The 13431-nt window shown below is 38.7% G+C and overlaps 1 protein-coding gene across 1 annotated transcript; it reads left to right on the plus strand.

Annotated features, from left to right (window-relative positions):
* Positions 1 to 256: 256 nt before the first annotated feature.
* Positions 257 to 12304, plus strand: LOC110315722 (amine sulfotransferase-like; the record flags this gene model as incomplete). The annotated part of the gene is given in 5 exon segments (XM_021189710.2): positions 257 to 289; positions 292 to 464; positions 1890 to 2016; positions 2866 to 2957; positions 12083 to 12304. Coding segments are annotated over 5 exon segments (623 nt in total), but the record flags the coding sequence as incomplete, so codon positions are not given.
* Between the last annotated feature and the right edge of the window lie 1127 nt (positions 12305 to 13431).

Here is a 13431-nt window from a genome sequence, read left to right on the forward strand (position 1 = left end):
AAAAGAATAATCTGCATCACCACTACCTCCATTCATTCATGTGAGAATGGAACAAAAATCACTGATTCCAGTCTTATGTACTTGAGTGTTAAATACAGACAAAAGGAAATGATAACTGAGCATAGCCAAGCATACTTAGAGTGCAAAGCGGGGAGAAGTCATTTTTTTTTTTTTTAAGATGGATGGCACTACTGTTGGAATTCATTATTAAAACCTACCTCAGAATTGAAAACAGGATTCTTATCTATTTTTACAGGTACCATCTGGACTCAGCAGATCCTCTCCTTGATTTTTTTGAAGGTCATCGGAACAGAACTGAAAACATCACAACACTTGATAGAGCACCATTTTTTGAGTACAATCTTCACAAATTAGACTATGCCAAAATGCCATCACCTCGCATCTTCAGTTCCCACATTCTATATTACTTAGTACCAAAAGGTCTCAAGGACAAAAAAGCCAAAGTATGTCATCGAGTTTAGTCACTTACTGTATTCACAAAAATGCCTGCACTAAGTACTGTATAATTAGGTTATTTCAATATTCTGCTATTATAATGCAGCTGCTATGAACTCTCTTGGATCTGTCTGCTGGATGTTCTCCCACCAGCTTCTCTAGAATTCACATCTAAAAATGGAACTGCATAACCACAAGTATTAAAGTACTCAGCTTTGTTTCTATAGAAAGTAGATTTATCATTTTTTTTAGTTTAATGTGTAGTGAACGAGTTTTATCAGACTTTTAAATGTTTATTAACATGGCAGCTACAAAATGTGTCTCCAGTAGATCTTAATTTTCATATTCTCAATGAGATTAATCATGTTTGATGTTTGTCAGACATAACTATTTTTCATTTTGTGAAAAGACTCTGTCATTAGCCAACATTTTTTTACATTCTTCAGTGAGTTTGCTTTATATCAGTACTAGAAAAGAATCTATTTAAGCTAATCCACATTGCTTTTCCACAAACATTCTGATTAGCAACATTCTTTTTTGTTTTATCCATTTATTTATGCATTTTACATCCCAATTGCAATCCCTATCCTGCCTTTCCTCCTAGTCCCACCCTCACACACCCTCATCCCTCTCTTCCTGTATTCAATGAGAACAGATGGCCACCACGTGGGTACAATCCCACTCTAGCACATCAAATCTATTAGAAACACTCTTAATTTTAGTGTTATCAAACTGATTGTTTTTTAATTAACGCATATTTAATAAATCTTTACTTGCTTTAAGGGTATATATATATTTCTTGTGTTTTGTTTTCTTTTGTTTTTTCCTATCTTTTCCTTCCTCTATTCCTTTATTTTTTCTGGATAGAGTCTTGTTGTGGAGCCAAGGCTGGCATGAGGTCATCCTCCTGTCCTAGACTCACAGGTTCTAGGATTGTGGACAGACAAGATTATTATTTTTATATGTTAAATTTTATACTATTTATATCTTTAACCTATATTAATTTTCTGAAAGATATAAAGAAAAATGTATATTGATCTGATTATTGTTTTTTGTTTTTTTAAAATTATCTCCTACATTGCCCTAGTTGTACATTTACTATCACATGAGAAATTAATTTTCTTTTCATAATTGGAATACAATATATTTTGATCATATAATGTAAATTAACTTTCAGTATTTATGAATTACAAATAATATTACTTCTTAAGAACTTAGATACATTCTTGGGCATGTATGAAATGCCATGGAGAAAAGAAGTTTATTACAATACTGTCTCTAATACCAAAAAGACAAAATAGTAACTTGCCTTTGCACAGGTCAAATACTAGAATTATACTTACGGTCATACTCAAATACTGTAAATTATTTTTATAATTTATAAGCTTAACCATGGAATGTTAAAAGAAATAATTCTATACTTCTGTCTACAGATTCTTTATATCTACAGAAATCCTAAAGATGTTTTGATCTCCTATTTTCATTTCTCAAATTTGATGCTTATACTTCAAGTTCCAGATACTATAGAAAGTTTTATGCAAACATTTCTAGATGGAGATGGTGAGTATTCATCCTTTTACCCAGACATAAATGAATTACACCAAATATTCCAGTTGGCCAAATTTTCAGCCTTACAGAACACATTGTAAAGAAATGGAACAGGGAAATGAAATGCAAATCCCTAAGTTTCATTTCTGAGAAATGGAAAAGAAAAGAAGATATAAAATCAATGACAGCAAACAAAAAGCAAAACTCAAAGAATTAATCTTGAATGACGATGATGTGTCAAAGCCATTTGCCACCACCTGGTTTTTGTACCTTTGTGCACCACTGAAGGATTGTCAAGGCAGCAAAGGAAATATTTTGGTTTACAGCTATTCTACAAATTCCTGCAGCTAGTGACAAAGGTAGAGTGATCCATTCTGGCAGAGAGAATGTTGAGGTGAGTGTATGTTTCCCATGGGCCAGTACTTTAGGAGCATTAATTAATTCAAGAGGTTCATACTGTGTGGAGACAAGGTCTCACTCATTTGTAAGATAATATTCAGATTCTGTGCCTCCTTACACAGTGAATATTGTTGCCCAGATATCTTATTAAACAAAAGGAGAAATAGAGAGGTGCACCCTCTGTAGAGAAGGAGGAAAACAAAACAGTGTTCCTTAAGGCTATCTTCAGCCTCAGGCCCTTGGGTGTTGCTTCCTTCCTACTTGTGTGGTAAATTTATAAAGGGTATTTTGATAAATGTCAGTTAATTGTTACCCAAACCACTAAACATTTTAAATACTAATACAGTTTCCATTGCAGAAACTCTGTTTTATTTCTGAAAATTCACAGAAAAAAGGGTAAAGTTTGTTGTTTACTACAGGCACACACAGCTCACCATTCTTACTCATTACCTTTCTTCCCAGTGGTAGGAAGCCTTTGGTTTGACCACATAAGAGGCTGGTATGAACACAGAGATTTCAATATTATGTTCATGAGCTTTGAAAACATGAAGAAGGTAAGATGAGAAAACCATATTTTTTAATTAATTTAATTTATACTTCATTGATGACCCCCTCCCAGTCTGACCTCCAAGAGTTTCTTATCCCATTCCTCCTTCCCCCTGTCTCCAAGAGGGTGTCCCCACCCTACCCCCAGCCAGGTCTTCTCACTCCCAGGGGCCTCAAGTCTCTCCAGAGTTACTTTTGGATGAAATCTTTTACACTGTTCTTCACTTGGTTGAAAGCACATTCTCCCAGGTATCTCCACACTTCACTCTTCAGTGGGTTTTTTGCTGGAGAAGATTACTAATATCCTACCTTGTGGGAACTAAAGGGGGTATAGGAGGGACTAACAAAGCTCAGAGCAAGCCGCTGCTTTGACAGGTGCTGCTGCCAGGCAGAGTCATTTGCATAGTCATAGATCTCCAGCTGCTTGCAGCTGAAACCTATGAGAGAGAGAGAGAGTGAGAGAAAGAGAGAGAGAGAGAGAGAGAGAGAGAGAGAGAGAGAGAGAGAGAGAGAGAGAGAAGCCTAGTTTTGAACTAGATCACTGACAATCGGTCTTGGGAAACTTGAAATTCTTATATGTCTCTGTGTGCTAAGCGTTTTCTTTAGCTGGTTCTGTCTCACTTGGATGGTGTAACCATCCTCTTGCTACCTTCTGTGGGAATTAAAGGGGGCAGGGGAAAGAGGGGGAAGGAAGGATAGCCCACCTCCAGAGTTCCTCCTATGCTCTGGGCAGGAGGATGCAGGGCTGCCAGACACTTTCCACTTGGCCCCAGGTGAGCATCTAAGCCACTGACCCCACTCAACAGGGGTGGACAAGGAGCAGCCCCTGACCAGGGGGCCTGTAGCAACACCTTGTAGCCCCGGGGTTATGGGGGAGAGGATTGAGGGAGAGAGGTTCCCACACAGGCGAGAGTAAGCACAGCAGGCCTTGATGAGCAGAGACAGTCTATGGTTTGATAGCTTTATTGTAGAATGGCAGGGGGAAAGAGAAAGGTAGAAGAGAGAAAGAGACCAACCATGGCCAAGAGGAGAGAAAGGGGAAAAAGAAAAAGGAAAGGCTAGAAAGTAAGAAAGAGAGAGTAAGAGGGAGTAAGAGTGGGAGGAGAGGATGAGGAGAGAGGAGAGGAGAGAGTAAAAGTAAGGGGAGTAAGAGAGCAAGGTGGGGCCAAGCAGCCCTTCTTATGGTGTGCTGTTATCTTTATTGTTGCTAGGTAACTGGAAGGAGTTTACCCTGAAGGTCAGAAGCTCGGGACATTGTCTACATTACTGCTAACCATGTTTCTCTTGTGGGGGCTGAGGGGGCGGTAACTTTGACAGGAGCCAGAGTTCCAGGAGACATGAGAGAACTCCTTCCATCCCATGTAGGTGAATTATCACCACCAGGTCCCAGGGTTCCAGCTCAGCTTGACTGGAGACCAGACTGTCTTTGCATAGCCCAATGCCCCACACTACCTTTGTCTCATTGACTGGACTTCCTCAGTACTCTCTGTACTGTAATCATTTCTGGTCACTTCTTGTGCAACCACCTGTGTAAAAACAACCTCAAAAATTCACATCAGCAATGGCTTTCATTATTAAACACTTGATTACCACATGATTATTACATATATTAATGGTGTCTGATATTGTGTTCCTACATATAGAGTATGCATTGAATACAGTATGCAATAGACTAGATGGATTATCTAGCCACTCTTCTTGAATTATCATCTGTTCTTCCCCTAAGACCCTTCCCAATCACTGTTAATCCAAATAACTATTAATCACAATTCTACTATAATTTTCAACATATTAGAGAACACATGGCATTTGTTCCAGCTTATTTCACTTAGTACAGTGTCCTTAGCTTCATACATTTTACTGCACATGACAGAATTTTATTTCATTTTGTTTCATTTTTATATCTGAGTAATAAGTTATTTTACAAATATAGTGTGTGACATATCTTAAATTATTTACTCCAGTCTATTGATGGATCATAAACTGAATCCATGTCTTGTTGTTGTAAATATACAGCAGTAGCACTATATAACAATAAGGTTCTGATAGGTGACTTCATTTCCATTGGCTATATCCTCAGATATGCTATACCAGGCATGATGATCCATCTTCTCATAGTTTTCCATGTTCAGTACTTAATGAAGGCTACCAAGGAACATGAAACTACTATAAATTGTGGACAATTAGATCTAAAAACCAGAAATAACCATATAGGACACATTCCTCCAGTTTTTAAGAAGATTTTTGGAGCATGTCTCTCAAATGAATCTATAGGATGTTTTTCAGATTGATCACAATCTTTTTATTTCAAGTCTTGCACTTTATTGTCATTGTCACCTCAGGTTTTGACTATATACTGGCACATGACATTGAGCTGCTTCTGCTGCTTCTTGGTCTACTGCTTTTCTTCATGCTTTGTTAGTCAGCAGAACATGTCTATAGTCTTCTTGGGTCACCAGTCCACAGGCCTATATCTCTTGCCCTTGTAGAATTTCCTGTGGTTTTCTTTTTGAGTCTGGTTAATGACAGTGAGGACACAGGCAATGGATTTTTCACATGACTCCTGTCATCACCTGTCAACTTTGTAAACTGAAGCTGGGACAACTCCACCTTCAGATCATTTAGGGTTTTGTTTTGTTTTATTTTGTTTTGTTTTGTTTTGTTTTGTTTCCAGCATGTCCTCCTTCTACTTGCCAAGCAAGTCTTTAACTTGGCAATGGCTGCTTTGCTCCTCAAACAGTAACTTATTATGCTGGGAAAATCAAAGAGAAGGGGTTGATCTTTACCACTCTCTGAGAAAGTATTAACATGTTGGTTAATGAAAAAAATGAGTGAATGATTTCTCTATGCAGACAGTAAATCAGGAATAAAAGAGAATTTACCTCATTAGAGTCCATGAGCTAACCAGGAGGGCAAAGAGTCAGGAAGCAAATACTCAAAGTCTAGGCTGGTGATGTGGCTAAGAGGATAAACAGGCTTGCTGAGCATACCTGACAACCCAATTTCAATCTATTTCTTTTAGCTGCATTGTTCTAGTTTTCATACTCTTTAGGGCGTTAGTGTCTGTATCTTCTATATATGTCAGAAATTGTGCATCCAAGTAATTTGTATAAATCAGTTTGCATTAGAATCCTATTATTATATTCACACACGACACTAAATTTCTTCCACAAATGATCACTTACATGGATGGAACCTAACATAAGTCAGCTTAGCAGGGCCCCCAATCCTCTGATACCCATCTGAAAACCCATCTCTGTTTCTTGTATCTTGAGCATAGAGTCCTCTGAAGTTCCACTTTCATTAATTTGGAAGGGATTTCAAGCATCTCTAAATTGGTATTCATTTTTATATTTAGAAAGATAATTCATACATCTACCCTTGCCATTTTGCATTCCTAACACCAAGAGCCTCACTGCCTTCTTTTCCATCATTTGTTAGGGAATAGCCATTGTAATAGGTTACAACTGCTGTGCTTTTCTTGTCAGTTTCCATTTCCCAAATGACTAGTAATATAGAGCATTTTCTCCTGTGCTTAATGAATGTTTCCAAAGTCAATTAGAGATGAATTATTTAAAATTTTAACTGGGTTTTTTTTTATTTATTGTTGATTCCTAGGGATAATCCTGTACCAAATAAGTGACTTATATTGTTCCCATTGCATATGTAAATTTTTCACTTGCTTATGTCTCCGTATACATATGAGTTCTAAAGTTTAGTGTAATCAATTTAACAAATTGTCTTTGACTCTCTGTATGTGTAGAAGCATATACAAGATAGCACTGTGAAATTCTGTATTGTAACTCTTCCCCCTAAGTCTCTTGCTGAGAGCATGATAGTTTAAGATCTTAATTTGATGTTTGACCAATTTTCAGTTGTTGCAAGGACAGGACCTTCATCCAGTGAAGGCTCAATATGCCAGTGAAGGGGAATGCCAGGGCAGGGAGGCAGGAGTGGCTGGATGGGTGGGGAGCACCCTCATAAAACCAAGAGGAGGGGAGGTGGGATAGGGAGGTTCCAGAGGGGAAATCAGGAAAGGGGATAACATTTAAAATGTAAATACAATTTTTTTTTTAATTCTTGGCAAGAGCCAGTTATGAAACAGTCACTCAAAAGGTTTCTAGCATGCTGATTCTACAATTCTGAGAAACTTAGAACCATAGGTTCAAATTAGAAACAATTACTAGGAGGATTCATTGGTGTGGAACCTCTTTTTTTTAATTAGATATTTTTAATTTACATTTCAAATGCTATCCCGAGAGTTATCTATACCCTCCCCCCACCCCTGCTCCCCTACCTACACACTCCCAATTCATGGCCCTGGCATTCCCCTGTACTGGGGCATATATAGTTTGCAAGACCAAGGGGCCGATCTTCCCAATGACAGCCGAATAGGCCCTCTTCTGCTACATATGCAGCTAGAAACATGAGCTCTAGGGGTACTGGTTAATTCATATTGTTGTTCCACCTATAGGGTTGCAGACCCCTTCAGCTCCTTGGGTACTTTCTCTAGCTCCTCCGTTGGGGATACTGTGTTCCATTCAATAGCTGACTGTGAGCATCTGCTTCTGTGTTTGCCAGGCACTGGCATAGCCTCAGAAGAGACCGCAATATCAGGATCCCTTCAGCAACATCTTGCTAGCATGTGCAATAGTGTCTGGGTTTGGAGGCTGATGATGGGATGGATCCCTGGGTGAGGTAGTCTCTGGATAGTCCATCCTTTCATCTTAGCTCCAAACTTTGTCTCTGTAACTCCTTTCATGGGTATTTTGTACCCTATTCTAAGGAGGAATGAAGCATCCCCACGTTGGTCTTCTTTTTTCTTGGTTTTCTTGTGTTTTGCAAATTGTATCTTGTGTATTCTAAGTTTCTGGACTAATATCCACTCATCAGTGAGTACATATCTAGTGACTTCTTTTGTGATTGGGTTACCTCACTAAGGATGATATCCTCCAGATACATCCATTTGCCCAAGAATTTCATAAATTCATTGTTTTTAATAGCTGAGTAGTACTCCATTGTGTAAATGTACCACATTTTCTGTATCCATTCCTCTTTTGAGGGACATCTGGGTTGTTTCCAGCTTCTGGCTATTATAAATAGGGCTGCTATGATCATAGTGGAGCATGTGTCCTTATTACCAGTTGGAAGATCTTCTGGGTATATGCCCAGGAGAGGTATTGCTGGATCTTCCAGTAGTAGTAGTCCAATTTTCTGAGGAACCTTCAGACTGATTTCCAAAGTGGTTGTACAACCTTGCAATCCCACCAGCAATGAAGGAGTGTTCCTTTTTCTCCACATCCTTGACAACATCTGCTGTCGCCTGAATTTTTTATCTTAGCCATTCTGACTGGAATGAATGAGATGGAATCTCAAGGTTGTTTTGATTAGCATTTTCCTGATGATTAAGGATGTCAAACATTTTTTCAGGTGTTTCCCAGCCATTCGGGATTCCTCAATTGAGAATTCTTTGTTTAGTTCTGTACCCTATTTATTAATGGGGTTATTTGAATTTCTGGAGTCCAGCTTCTTGAGCTCTTCGTATATATTGGATATTAGTCCTCTATCAGATTTAGGATTGGTAAAAATNCTTTTCCAATGTGTTGGTGGCCTTTTTGTCTTGTTGACAGTGTCTTTTGCCTTATAGAAGCTTTGCAATTTTATGAGGTCCCATTTGTCAATTCTTGATTTTACAGCACAAGCCATTGCTGTTCTGTTTAGGAATTTTTTTTCCCTGTGCCCATATCTTCGAGGCTTTTCCCCACTTTCTCCTCAATAAGTTTCAGTGCCTCTGAGTGGTCTTGATTTCTGTTAGTAAGATACATCTGCCTTTCGCCATCTGGTAATCTTGGGAGTTAGTTGTTACAGTTGTCTCTGGTTGGAGCTTGTTCTTCCTGTGATTCTGTTAGCCTCTGTCAGCAGTCCTGGGAGTCTAGCTCTCTCCTGAGTCTCCTTGTTCAGAGTACTCTCCACAGGCAAGCTCTCCTCTTGCAGGGAAGGTGCAGAGTTCTGATGTTCAGACCTGCCTCCTGGCTGAAGATTTCATCCTGAAATGGGGCCTGTCCCAGAAGATGTGTCACCTCTGCAGTTTTCACACTCACCTGCAAAGACTAGTCTCCGAGGGACCCTGGACACAATATGGCTCTCTCACCTACTCTTGCTGACAGAGCCCTCCCTGGTGGCCACCTCTCCTCTGGCAGGGAAGGTGTCTGGGTGTCCAGAGCCCGAAACAGGGTCTGTCCCAGAAGCTGTGTCACTTCTGCAGTCTGTACTCTCAACTGCACAGAGAGGAGCCTGTGTGACCCTGAGCAAAGATGGCTCCCTCACCAGCTCAGGCAGTGAGAACCCTCCCAGGTGGGCACTTCTCCTCTGGCAGGAAAGGTGCCCAGAAAACGGGGTCTGTCCCAGAAACTGTGTCGCTTCTGCTGTCCACACTCACCAGTGCGGACTGGAGCCTATGCGACCCATAGCAAAGATGGCTCCCTCACCAACTCAGGCAGTAAGAGCCCTCCCTGGCAGATACATTTCCTCTGGTGGGGAAGGAGCCCGGATGTCTGGAACCTGAAACTGTCCCAGAAGCTGTCATTTCTGCAGTCCGGTCCGCACTCTCCACTGCGCAGACAGGAGCCTGTGCAACCTGGTGCAAAGATGGCTCCCACACCAGCTAAGGCAGTGAGAGCCCTCCCTGGCAGATTCCTTTCCTCTGGCAGGTGTGGAACCTCTTATGGGGAACATTTGAAGGGTATTGGAATCATTTAGAGCAGAAAATTCCTAGACATGTAGCTGGTGCAAAAGTTCTATATCCATTTAATTGCTCATATGCCCTGGTGTTCCACATATTTTTGTGTACAGAGGAAACATATGTGCTAGGCCCTTGACTGTCTATATTAGGGGCAGGAAATCTCCTGATTCCATGAGTATATCCACTTGTGTTTTATTTCCACTAACACATTCACATGCAAAATGGCTTAACTTCATTGTCAAATGATATGGAAAGCCACGTAAATTAACTTCATGGTACATATTGTCTGAACAGACAACCCCTCTTGGCTGTAAGTTATGCAATGTATAAAGATAAACAAGTCAATAAAATCAATAGCTAACGAAAAAAAGAATTCCATTATCCAAAGATTAGACAGTTTTTGTGGATTCAGTGTATATTTAATGAGGAAATAATTACTTCTATGTGTTGAAGTTTTGTTGTTAGTAGAATTCAAAATTGTCATTACTTTAAAACTCTGGCCATATCTGTACAGAAACCATTCAATGAATGGTTTCATAAACATTTTTATATTTTTTTGTTGAGTACATTTAGCCAAAGTTTGGTGACAAAAGTTTCCTTCACTTACTGTACAAGTATTGGTTGAATAAAGTAAGGATATTGAAATAATATTTTTTGTTTAAACTAAAATTGAAATATAACTAAATTGTGAAAAAACACACATTATGATAATTTGGCTTTATTCTTTTTAATGTGGACATCCTACGATTTCCTCAAGAATACTGGTTGAAATGAGTGAACTATCCCATTTAAAGTTCTTAGCAGTCATATCAAAAATCATTTGCTGTTTTAAGTGAGAGATGGTTCCTGCTAATTCTATTCTATTCTATTAGTTCACATTGCTATATTCAAGCTACTACCACACTGTTGGAAGATTGCCACGACACTGAAGCAATATTTCTGTGTAGAGATAATGGTTCAGTGGGATTGCTGCCAATCCTGATGACTTAAATTCAATCCTCAAGACATACAGAATGGATGGAGAGAAGTAGCACCTACAAGTTGTCCTCTGGGAGAATGTACTTGTGTGTGATACAAAAATAAACAAATACTATGCATAAATGCATAAATAATCAAAATATATAAAATAATGAAGTAATTTTGAAATCTGAAAATCTGACTTCTGCAAATTTAATCTTCTACTGCAAGACTAGCTGTTCAAAGTCTTTGAGATTTCATAAACATTTTGAAATTTGTTCTTTTCTTTCATTTTTTCTTCTAAAATGAAAAACTGCTTGCAATTTTAATAAGGACTGCACTGAATTTGTGGATCAGTTTGTATAGAACCTTAAACATAACTGCCCATTTCATCTGTGTAGAATAGTGTTCTGTGTTTTCTGTTTTCTGTTTCTTCCATAAAAGTTTTGTTGGTTTCAATAGATCAGTTGATCAACTTTTTAATTTTATTCTTAAACTTAAATGGTAGGTTTTTTATTGGTTTTTATTTTATTTTATTATTTTTAATCCTACCATTTCAAAGTTCATGTTTTTTTATTTTGTTTTCAAATAACTCATTACTATTATTTAAAATTTCAACTAATATTTGTGTATTGATTTTTTATTTACTATCTTACAACTTTGTCAACTTACTGTGTGTGTGCTTTTGGTAGTTCTGTACATTTGAGATCATACTGTCTGCTTTAAGGAGAAAATTGTACTTCTTGTCTCTAATTCAGATATTATGTTTCTACTCATTGGCCAAATGTTCTACCTATTACTTCCCAGTAATATACTAAGTAGAAAGAGTGAAATTTGGCTCATTCCAGACCTCTGGTGAAAATTATCACATTCTTCTCAACCAAGTGTGATTTTTTTTTATTTTATTTTATTTTTCATTTATTTTTTACACTCCACATTCCATTCCCCGCCCCCATACACCCTCCTTCTGCTCCACATCCCACACCTCCATCCCATCTCCACATGGATTCCCCTCAAGTGTGATTTTTTAGCTAAAGGCATTAAAGACACAGTGTTTTGTGTTGGGGTACTTTCCTTCTTCCACTAGTTTGTCGATGTTTTTATTTCACATATGTTGAGAGAAGTGTTGTTGCTCCTATTTTCAATCCTAACACATGGGACACTAAACAGGAAGACCATTCTAACTTTGAGGGCAGCCTAGAGTATTGAGTTCCAAGCTAGTTTAAGCTACAGAGTCTCAAAGACGTATTTTATTCACAAGGCCTATTCTGTATCAATGGAAATAAATAATGATGTCAGCCTTTTGCTTCACCCTGCTTCTGTGAATAAATGTTGAACAGTCTTTCCATTCCAAAAGTAAACCCTAACCACTCATATCACAAGTTTGGCTGTAACTCATAAGGTCAGTAATTTCTCAGCCGATGACTGTTTCAGGACCTCAGAAGCTCGGTGCTTAAAATCTGCAGTTTTCTGGAGAAAGAACTGAGTGAAGAAGATGTGGATGCTGTTGTGAGACAAGCTACCTTTCAGAAAATGAAAGCTGACCCACGAGCAAACAATGAACAAATGATAAAAGATGATCTTGGAACAAGAAATGATATGGGAAGTTTCCTTCGCAAAGGTGATATTTAGTGGTCTGTAGTAGCAAAAATATTGAATGTTACCTTGAGTGCTTATATTTAGGCCAAATAATCTGGAATTCCAATGTATTTGTATTTCTCCAGGAGATAATGATATTTGGAAGAATCAAATATTTTAACAGACAGAGGGACTAAGTTCCTAGTAGTGTTTTAATACAAATTCTGGAAATTTCACTTACTAAGAAAAAATGACTTTCCTTCCTTTTGGCCCACACAGATCAACTTTTTTTTATTATTAGATATTTTCTTCATGTAAATATCAAATGCTGTCCCAAAAGTCCCCTATACCCTCCCTCCACCCTGCTCCCCTACCCACTCACTCCCACTTCTTGGCCCTGGCATTCCCCTGTACTGGGGCATATACAGTTTGCTAGACCAAGGGGCCACTCTTCCCAATGATGGCCAAATAAGCCATCTTCTACTACATATGCACCTAGAGACATGAGCTCTGGGGGTACTGATTAGTTCATATTATTGTTCCACCTATAGGGTTGCAGACCCCTTCAGCTACTTGGGTACATTCTCTAGCTCCTCCATTGGGGGCCCTGTGTTCCATCCTGTAGATGACTGTGAGCATCCACTTGTGTATTTGTCAGGCATTGGCAAAGCCTCAAAGGAGACAGCTATATCAGGGTCCTTTCAGCAAAATCTTGCTAACATATGCAATAGTGTCTGCATTTGGTGGCTGATTATGGAGATGGACCCCCGGGTGGGGTAGTCTCTGGGTGGCCCATCCTTTCCTTTTAGCGCCAAACTTTCTCTCTGTAACTCCTTCTATGGGTATTTTATTCCCTATTCTAGGGAGGAATGAAGTATCCATGCGTTGGTCTTCCTTCTTGATTTTCTTGTGTTTTGGAAATTGTATCTTGTGTATTCTAGGTTTCTGGGTTAATATCCGCTTATCACTGAATGCATATCAAGTGACTTCTCTTCTGATTGGGTTACCTCACTAAGGATGATATCATACAGATACATCCATTTGCTTAAGAATTTCATAAATTCATTGTTTTTAATAGCTGAGTAGTACTCCATTGTGTAAATGTACCAAATTTTCTATATCTACTCCTCTGTTGAGGGACATTTAGTTTCTTTCCAGCTTCTGGATATTATAAATAGGCCTGCTATGAACATAGTGGAGCATGT

The sequence above is a fragment of the Mus pahari genome, unplaced genomic scaffold (genome assembly GCF_900095145.1).
Source record: "Mus pahari unplaced genomic scaffold, PAHARI_EIJ_v1.1 scaffold_13007_1, whole genome shotgun sequence".
NCBI lineage: Eukaryota > Metazoa > Chordata > Mammalia > Rodentia > Muridae > Mus > Mus pahari.